This window comes from Tiliqua scincoides, chromosome 2 (assembly GCF_035046505.1).
Source record: "Tiliqua scincoides isolate rTilSci1 chromosome 2, rTilSci1.hap2, whole genome shotgun sequence".
Lineage (NCBI taxonomy): Eukaryota > Metazoa > Chordata > Lepidosauria > Squamata > Scincidae > Tiliqua > Tiliqua scincoides.
The window spans coordinates 159,324,859-159,335,401 of NC_089822.1; the positions used below are offsets into that span (position 1 = coordinate 159,324,859).

The following is a 10,543-nucleotide window of genomic DNA, read 5'->3' on the forward strand; positions in this document are numbered from 1 at the left end:
TTGCAGAGCTTGGGGCTTCCCCCGTGGAGACCTCCAGTGGCTGCTGTGGGGCCACAGGATGCAGCAGTAGCCGCTTTGGCCCCACTGTACATGGCAACACCGCCACCTTTAGAATTGGGCTGCCCTTCTGCTGACTGTAACACGAACTGTGTCCAGTGTCAATTCAGGCATTTCTATTTTGAAGCTGTGCAGCAGCATTCGAATGTTCACATTTTGATCTCTGTCTGATTGATGCTGAGTTGTGACATTTCTGCAGTACAAAATTGAAAACTGAGAGTTTTGGGCCACAAATTGACAGGATTGTTTGGGTTTTTGTTTTTTTAATAATTCTTAATTATCTGCTTGTAAAGCGGAAGTCTCAGCTTTTATATCTGAATTTGACAACCACATTGTGGTACTGATAATTTGTAGACAAATTTGTACTTGGGGAAAAAAGTTGAGTTTGAGTTGAGCACTGGCATTTTAATATTGCATCAGGACTGGTTGCCAGACCAGGAATACAACTCTGACCATTGTACAGCGCTTCCTAATAGAAAATCCCTTTGCTACCCAGCTGCCTTTGACCCTTTCCCAAAGGTCTGGGAATTGGTATAGATTTTTAGTGCTACTTTTTCCACTCTTGCTGAGAAGATGAATTCTTCCATGGATGCCTCTTTGACGTTTGTTCAATGCCCTTTTCACACAACACCACAGACAAAAAAAAATATTTGGACAGAACTTCCAGCTGTATTGTGTGTGAATGGCTTTCAGCAGCTGAAAGAGGTGTTTGGTTTTCCAGAAGCCTTTATTCTCTCCTCTTCCTACTTCGCCTTTTATCTCTCTGTCTGTAAGCATACATTTGGAACACACAGGCACTGACATTTTAATAGAACATAAATCTGCCACCCAGCTCCATACATAGCTCTGGACAATTAAAATGGGCACATTATCATTTTTGTCACGGCAGCCAGGCAGGCAATTTGAGTCCGAATGACATTTTTATATGATAAATTAGAGCCAGAGCTCCGATTGTAACTCGCTAAGCTCCTTTAGCTTCTTAAAATCCAACCATTTTGGAGAAATTGCTGGTTCAGAATCACTAGTTCAAATCGGAGTGTATTAAAGAGATGCTAGGCAGTTTACTCAGCTTCAAGAGAAGGAAAGGTTATGGCCTTGCCTGTGGATGGCATCGTTCTCTGAAGCCTCTTGAGGAGGGAGTCTTATCTACAGAGTGGAGTCCAAAGTCATGTAACTTTGGCTTCTTTCAGATATGCAATCTGCTCATGTCAATGTACTTTGTGCTTTTCTGATACTACCATCCCTCTCTCTGGTCAGTGTTGAGATTAATTTAATTTGGCACTAATCTTGAGGGGGGGGTTGCCATCACTTCTGTTCTCATAAGGGTTTATTGAGGAATTTTGTGTTCCCATGAACCATGGAGAAGGAGGGGGAAGATGTGCTGGTTTTGCACTGTGCACCCAAATGGCACCATTTGTGTGCATGGTACATAGCACAAAACCAACACTTCTATGTATTTATGTAGTTATTATTAATAGATATTGCATGTTTGGGCAGATCCATTTGTTTCTCAGTGATCAGGTGGACAAAGAGCACAGGGATGAAAAACAAATTCTGTTCAGACAGAGATACAGAGTGGATGAAAATGAGATTAAAAAAAAATCCCAGCCACTATTTCCATGGTGTGCTGTGGTTGCAGTGTTGCTGAAACCCCACAGTACTCTTTGTCATTGCCAGTGTTGTCCCATTTACTTGTGACTTGTTCCGATGGCAAAAGTGTTTTCTATGAATTTAGAGGTTCACATATACCTATTAAGTGCTGATTAGTGTCCCACCAATTCACAATTAGATTGGGATACCACCTGAGGTATGATGTCACTGGAAGTGGGCAACTTTTAGGCAATTTCTATAAAAGACAAAGAAATGTTGGGTCACCTTCTTTCATTTACATTTTTAGATGTAGGAATTTTAAGTTTCAGGCAACGCAGGTCACAGGAGATCTATGATTGGATTTGCCAGTGCTTTTGTTTCTACTTTAATGCAGCCATAAAGCAGTGTACACATGATTTAGATCAGAGGGAAAAGGCGTGGGAAGGAAGGTTCTTAAATACTACACTCTCTCCCACAGCACTGATCAAATTTGGAGTTCCCCTTCCTCACAAGGTACATATAATTATAATGCTCTATAATGTGTAGTTTGGACCTAACAAGATAAAGTGTGGATGCAAAAGACAAAAAGACGTCTTTGAAAATTCCTCTATTCTCCAGGTGGACTAATCTAGAAATGGAATTGGCTGTGGCTCCCTGCTGTTTTGCACATGGTGACATATTTAGATCTGTGCTTTGTAATGTGTGAACTGGACCTTAATATTGCTTCTATGGAAAAGTTCTCTAAAGAATCACGTTGAAATCCTCTGTATCAATCCTCAGTCTTTCCACTGTATAACACACACGGAGGAAAAACTGCCTGTGTTTTGCTTTTTTTGTTTCCTAGGCTCAGCATTGCCTGTGACAGCACCGAGTCAGAGATGAATCACCTCTACCCCGCTGTGGCCGAAAACGTCAGGGAGTGCTACCTCCAGAAGGAACCTCTATTATTCAGTTGCGCAGGATGCAGTACCAAGTACCAGCGCCTCTGCCCGTGCCGTGATTACCGGAAAGGACAAGTAGCACTGTGCAGGGACTGTTTGTGATTCCGTCAGGGCATGCGTGTTGTGACATACCACATGCAACCAATAACTTTCCTTTGGTAAAGCTTCTGCAATACTCGAGAAGGTTCCAGCCAGGATCATCCTCTTGGAGCCTTGTGAAAATATGATGTCAATGAAACTTCATTGGTTGTTTTGTCTGCCAGTCAAGGGCAAATGACCCTTTTCCAACATTACTTCTTAAGGCATATCTCCTGCATCCAAGTCCACTGGAGACCTCGAAAGGACTGAGAAGGGCCACCTTGAACGTCCTTCTGAAGGTCAAGGCACCACGCTAGAATTTCATCTTCTTTAAACATCTTTATTTATTTATTTATTTTTAATTGAGAGGGGAGAAGTTGAAATTAAAGCTGGAAAAAAAACAACACAAATGGTCTGTGAGGAATGATTCAAATTGGTTTTATTCAAAATATTGGTCTCACATATTTTTGGAAAGAGGAACTTTCTAAATTGTACAGAAGGGCAAGGGGAAGGAAGCGGGTGAAAAAGAAAAAAAGAACAGGAATGTTAAGAACCCTGGAGAGACAGCAAGGCCAACCTGTCCATGAACAGACGTGAAATTGTTGTGTGGCGTGGCAGTATTAAAGGGGCAGCAAACTGATGAGTCCTTAGCCTGTCTGCCGCCCTCTCCAGCCTGCTGCTCTGCTTGATGCTCTAATCCTCTTCTGGCTTACTGGAAGTGAGTCAGGATTGTAATAACTCTCATGACTCCTTCCAGGGCTGCAGGAGAAAGAACATGGAAGAGAAAGGAACGTGGAAGAGCATGCCCACCTCTCTCTTTATCCGTAGTGGGTGGGCAGATGCATGGGTGCAGCAAAATTTGGGAAGGGGATTGAGGCAGCAGAGAGGCATGGGCTGCCCTTGAGAGAGGCAAATGGTATTAATCCAGTACGTCACAATAGGCAGTATGGCAAAACCAGGAGCCATTGTTGCAATTAATAAAAGGCTATGGGAAGTTCTGAAAAAATGGGAGAATATGATAAAGGATGGATTTATGCCAAAATTATTTATAGTTGTGAATACAGTTGTTTTTTTTTTAAAAAACCTGGCCATTGTTGGAAGGCTGTTGAATTATGATATTCAATTATATAATAAGCCAGCGGTTCCCAAATCTTTTAGCACCGGGACCCATTTTTAAAATGACAATCTGTTGGGATCCACCAGAAGTGATGTCATTAACCTGGAAGTGATGTCATGGCCAGAAGTGACATCATCAAGCGGGAAATTTTTTAGCACCCCCCATATGACAAAATAAAATCAATCAATTAATTAAAATTTAGGTTTACAGTAAATATAAGTTTAAATATGTATTTGAAATAAAGAACCCTACTAACCCTCCAAAGCAATTGCTGATCCATTTAAAAAAAAAGATTCACCAAACATCCTGAGGGCTGCAATCCTATCCACACTTACCTGGGAATAAATCCCATTGACTATCATTATTAAAAGCATATACATAGTAGTAACATAGTAGTAGTTAAAAGTACAGATCTGTAATGTTTCCCCAAATGCACATACCATCAAGTCTAATATATTGAAAATAAAATACACATTGAAATGCACAATGGGGGACCCATGTGGAATTGGCTTGCAACCCACCAAGTGGGTCACGACCCACAGTTTGAGAAATGCTCTGATAAGCCATCAGTCTAGCTTGGTCATTAAAACATATTTGCATTCTTCTGAAAGTTGATTTTAACTGCACAATCAGGTTCCTCCTCTGAATCTGACGTGACAGTTTCTAGCTAACCTAGAAACAGTTTATATGCTAGCCTATAGCATGGAGTTTTCCCTTTTCACTACCACCACACACTGAATTGGCAATTTCATTGAGCTATCCACCACAGCTCCAACATTTCTTTCCTGGTCACTGCCAGAAAACTCCCATATGCCCTGACTTGTGCTCCCTGTCAGGATGCAAATGTGAAAAATAAAGAATACAAAACCCACAGACCCTCCATGCAATAGTGGGCTGGGTGTACTCTCACGGCAAGAACCAATGGCTTTCTCACCTTACTCAAAAAAGAAAGAAAAAAAAGTAAAGCTACTTACCAGGTTTCCACTCCTGGAAAACTATAATCCAGCAACTAGTGCTTAAAATATATACAGTTATGTCAACACTGTGAGATGTGGCAACTCACCTGGCCACCTTTACCAAAGGACTGTGTGTCCTTGGTTGGGAAACCACCACCATCAAGCAGTCCAGTGTCATCTGAGACACACCTCACCTATGCTGCAATCACCTAAGAATTTTGATTGAAATTGGGAATCTGAACCCTCAGTTTATAGGCATCCTAGCTCACAACTCATCCCAGCTCCCATGTTGTGTTCACATTCCGTGCAAATTTGTAGAAACTTCATAGGTCTAGAGAACTAGTGTAAGAGAAGCTCCAAGAAACATGGAGAGCGCATTGTGGAAACAATATAAGGAGTAACCTTGGGTGAAGTGCACGGGACTGTAAGAAGGTCTACCTACAACCACAACCAAGATATTGTCAGATACATCAACCCTATTTATTGGATCCATACTGAAATAACTAAGCTTTCCCCAAATCAATCTTTCCCAAAATTTGCAGTTGGGACGAGACACTAGGCAGAGAATCCAAACGGTATAATAGTTAGGGTGCAATCCTAACTGCGCCCTATGCTGACCCAAGTCCCGTGGGCCAGCCTGCAAGGGTTGCAAACGTGCTGTAAGGCACATTTGCGCCTCCTGAGGAGGAAGCTAGGCCAGCTCTCAAAGAAATGTCGGCCTGCGGAGGCTGACACAAGCCTCCTTACTGGCTTCCTCCGTGCTTGTTGCATTGGCCTGGTTGAAGAAAGGTAAGCATGGGGGAGGCTGGGAGGGGGCAGGAGGTAGGTGTTCCTGGGTGGGGAGAGGGTGGGCGGTGGGCGGCCCCGGGGGTGGGCAGGCAGGGAGTGGGAGCTGAGGCTGGGATCTGACAGTCATGCCGGATCCCAACCCTGGTTCCTGGGGAGAACGGAACGGATTCAAGCCATTCCGCTCTCCTCAGACTTGTGCCACTTAAAGAGCCCTTACCTGGAGATAAGGGGAAATGTTTCCCCTTACCTCTGGCTGAGCTGTCTCTGGCCCTTATTCTGCACTGGATACAGCACAAGCCTCCCAGCTTGCCTGTTCCAGCACAGGATAGGTTTGCACCCTTAGAGTGTTGGTGCTGAAACAGAGAGACCTGGTTTGCCTCTCTGCTCAGCTATGAAGCTTACTTGGTAAGCTGGTACCAGTCACCATCTCTCAGCCTAACCGACCTCACAGGGTTTGCCATAAAGATAGACAGAGGGCAGAAGCCAAGTATATTACCCTGACCATGCTGGAGGAAGGACCTTATATACATGTGAAAAACAAACACAGAAAGGTTAACACTGACTGGTGTGGTGAGTGTTTTTGCTTCAAGCTATTGTACAACAGCAAGAAATGGAACTGGTGGAATAAATGAGGTGCAAATGAGAACCAAAACATTCCTTGGCAGGATGAAGTGAAAGATGTGCTACATGCCAGAAGGCAGTTCTGAAGTAATATCTGCCACACACCTTTTCTGCCTACAGAGGCAAACTGCTGAGTGACTGCTCAACACTAAGCAAGTGTGAAATACGTATTTGTATAAGGAACGCACAAGTGTGACGGAATATTCTAGACGAGCAAGGAGAAAGCATTAGAAAAGGCTGAGAAATGGGCTCTTTTTAAAAAAAGATTTGCAGCAGTAATACTGGAACATGGCAGATATGGAAGAACTCCTTCCCCTACTTCTAAGAATGCTTCCCAGCAACAACATTGATCATTGGTGTGATTCATTGCGTGCAAACCCGCAGAATGGTCATTTTGATGCATCACATTTAGTTGGCAATGCAGCCACACTGGTGACTGGAAGCAGCAGCTAGGTGGAGCAATGAAGGTGAGAAGAGGCAGCCGCTCAGGGAGAAGGCAGGCTAGAAGGCAGGCTGGCAGAGGGGGCCTTACCTGAGATCTACCTTTCTAAAGTGTGCTGCTGATAATATTGCCACTCCAGAGGAAATGAGCTGCAGGTGGGTAGCCCCAGAAGGTGAGCTATGAGAAAAACAAACAACAACTGTTGCAAACATCTGTGGAAAACTTGGTTCTGACCCCAAGTCCTGGGCGCCCTCCCCCCAACCAGGAATGCCTCCCCACCACCATTTCCCACCAGAAGGGCGGGAAACTTAACATTGGTGGATCCTGCTGGTTGTCCTGCCACCATGGAGGCCCAGTGCCAAATGGGGCTGGCCTCTCTGTTGGCGCAGTTTGTCTCCCAGCTGCCGCAAAGTTTTTTAAGGCACTTTCAAGGCAGCCATTGCCTGGGTTGTGTATGTAGGAGTGGCACTGCCCAGGTAGAGGATGGGGCTCTTAGAAAAAAAACTGACAGCCTTATGTGTTCAGAGGTCAAAGATCTATCATTGGTGGCAATCAGAGCAAGTGCCAGAATGCTGATGGTTCTGTGGCAAAGGCCTTCGTTGGGATCACCCTCTGAGAGCACACTGGGCATTACTACTGTCTCTGGTGCCGAGGGTTCAGGGGTCAGACAACCAAGTGGGCCCTCTGATGGGTGTTGACCCTCAGCCAGTGGCCAACTTCTAATATTACCCTTGGCTTTTAATTGGAGGGTCAATGTGGTAGTAACCTCTCCTGTGAATTCAAAAATGGGCATAATAAAATTCAAATAAATGGATGCTGGCTGCAGTGTGATGTCAGTTTTGATGCAAGTACCCAAACTACAGGATCCTTCCAGAAGTGACCTGTGATCTGCAAATTGTGCATCTTCCCTCATTCTTCCTGTATCCTTTTCATGTTATGCTGACTGTAGCAGGTTCACATAAAAAGCTTTCAAGAGCAGATTTGATGGTCAGCCCATTTATCTGAATCATGAGTAACAGACTTCACCTAATGCTATAAGCACAACCATAAATCATTGGTGCAAGTCAGATGTAATAAACATGGTCATCCTGCTCTTTGTTTTCTCATTCATTTTACATTTCACCTTTTCCCCGCCAGCACAAAAGTCTTTTTCAGCCACAAATGGCTCCTTGTGGCAACACTGTGCTTCTTGATACAAGCCCTGTATCCTGCAACAGAGAGGATCATCGGGGCTTGGAGAATGCTTGAATGGAGAATCAGGTTCTGAAATTTACATCGTCATGACTGTGTTGCTAAAGGTAAGATGTGTTCCCTCTCTAATACACGATTCTTTCTGAAATATTCTGAGAATTGCAGATTTCATTTAAAAAGATCTTCAAGTTTACAGATCTCATGGTTGTGAAGATAAAATATGATCAATGTTGCTACCAATAACTCTAATACTAGAAAGAGCTAGGACACTGCTTTCAGTACCATTTGTGGAGGAATTCATTATTTCCACACCATCTGTGTTATCTGACTTAAGGGCCGCTGTGCAGGGTCTATCAATACCTCACCCAAGGGGAAGGAACTGAATTTGTCCACTAGTGTTCTTTTCTAAATGTAAGAACTTTGGGGCTTAGACCTGAGGACCATGAAGAAGGGTTGCCAGAACTCCTCAAGTTCAGTCCCTAGGACTGTTCACATATGTAAGGGAATGGAGAACACTTAGCCATCAATGACTAACACCTATCTCCCTGCTTCACAGTGCCACCACCCAAAGTTAGAGAATCAACATGGAAGGAAGCCTCCTTGAGAAAACCTTCCCCAAAAGAAAAGTAGCCCCCAAATCTGAGGAGCCCCCTAAAAATCAAACACCGAATGTGTGTGGCAGTCTGTAACTGAAAAATAACAACATATGAATTCAAAAGAAGACCAGATACCCTGCCTCCCCACTCCTCCTCAATGTTTTATTCTATTCCCATTTGTGTAACAGGCTCATGGCCCCACAACCTGGTGCTCAGTAAAGAAGAAAGAGATATGTACTGGTGAGCATCCTCTCTCGTAGTCAAAGAGCTCAGGGGAAATGGAGGGTCCTCTGATTTCTTTGCTCTCTCACATAACTTCACATGGTCCTTTGTCTCATCTTTGGAACATTTTGATCTATTCTGTCATAAGCTACACCTCTATACTCCTTATACTCCTTACACCTCAAAAGGACTCCCAGAGGCTTTTGAGAGGCACATCCAGTTTCACCAAAAACCAGAAGTTTCTTTCAGAAGCATCCGGGAGGCCTTCTGAGGTACTGAGAGGCTGCACATGACCTCCTCACATCTCAGGAGGCCTCCCTGAAGTTTCTGAGATGCAATTTTTGTCAAACCAGAAGTGCATCACAGAAGCTGTGCATGGCCTCCCCGTACCTCAGAACACCTCCCAGACGTGATCAGAAAACACTTCTGATAGCGTCTGGAAGGTTTGGTGAGGGTTGGGACCCGCCTTGTCAAATTCATGGGTCCTAAACCAGTCAATAAGGAGGACCAAGTTGTTTATTTGATTATCTTACGCAAATACAAAAGAAAATGTTATAGAACACAAACCAGGAGGTGGGCAGGAGGTATGGTCTGGAAGAACTGCTGTCTGAAAACTATCAGAAGCTAAGCAGGTGCAGCCCAGGTCATGTCTGGAGGCGAGACGAAAAAAGTCACTGATAAGCTGCCATGACCCATGGAGGCAGAGGGGAGTTACTGCTGAGTTGTTGCTTGCTGCAGTGGGAGATTGGCTTGGAATGTTGAGAAAGTTGTTCCAAGAAGGATAATAGCTGGAAAATCTCCTGCTGGCATTAATTGTGTGCTTGCCTGAGGAAAGCTCTGAGTGTTCCTGCAGCTAAGAGGAAGATAGCTACACCGCTGAAGGATAACAGCTGGAATTTGAAGGCTTCTGTATACATAGAATAATATTGTAAAGACCCTTATTGGGTCTAGAAAGCCTGCCTGTGCAAACTGCCTTGAGCAATATCCAAAAGATTACTCTGAGAAGGAAAGGTGGTATATAAATACAGTAATAAATAAAAAATAAAATAATTTTGAATACTATTGCAATGTTTATGTATGCATGTTTTATGTGTGTTGTGGTATTTATCTTAAATATAAATTGTAAGTTGCATTCACTCGCATTCTGGGGGGGGGGGGGCAAAACTAAGTTTTGCAGGCTCCTGAACACCAGTGAGAAGCAGTTCTTCCCCCTCACTTTCAGAGCCAGTTGTAGAAAGCAAAGCTTTCGCAGCCACAACTAGCTCTGAAGGGGACGTTCAGTTCCTCAGAGGAGAAAAAGTTCCTCAGAGGAGAATCTCCCGACCTACCTCTCTGGCAAGAAAGGGCAAAACTACCCAGAAGGGCAAAAAAACCAGAAGTGCCTTTCTAAGGCCTCCAGGAGGCTTGGAGAAGTCATGTGCAGTCTCCCCAAGCCTCAGAAGGCCACTTTTCCACCTCAGGTGCGGATTGGCACCCCTTCAAGGCGTGGTACTTGGGCAATGTACCCCCCTGCCCTCTTAGCTACGCCACTGCTGCCTCCCCAAACATATTTCCTTCCTACTTCTCCATGTTAGGCCAATGTTCTTTTAAAAGATTAAAAAAAAAATCCCATCTGCAATTCTGTGGACACACACCTATGTCTGAAAGCCAGTGTAATCAGTGTGTGGTATTACATCAAACATATGTCTCGATCTAGTCTATGTAATGTCCTATAATCATGATAGCGTTTTTGTGCACTGAATTTGGACAGAATTTCAAGCTTCTTGCTTTTGAAAAATGAACATACTTGGTGTCATACGTGCTCTTATTTCCTTTAAAACCAAAGTGCCCAGGGCTCTGGAAAGATGAAAGAGAACCTTGAACCACTTGTGTTTTGCCATCCTTTAAAAAATTGAGTTTCATTTCATCTAGTTGCTTCTCCTTGCTTTCTACAAAATAAACCA

General features: G+C 43.8%; 1 protein-coding gene across 2 annotated transcripts in view; it reads left to right on the forward strand.

Moving 5' to 3' along the window:
* The window catches only part of MGAT5B (alpha-1,6-mannosylglycoprotein 6-beta-N-acetylglucosaminyltransferase B), a 201,172-nt gene extending 198,182 nt beyond the window's left edge, over nt 1–2,990 (forward strand). For both annotated transcript variants that reach the window (XM_066616601.1, XM_066616600.1), the window contains one exon: nt 2,492–2,990. In XM_066616601.1, the coding sequence (XP_066472698.1) occupies nt 2,492–2,690 (199 nt within the window). In that variant the 3' untranslated portion in view covers nt 2,691–2,990. The remainder of the gene's footprint in view (nt 1–2,491) is intronic.
* Nucleotides 2,991–10,543: the final 7,553 nt, after the last annotated feature.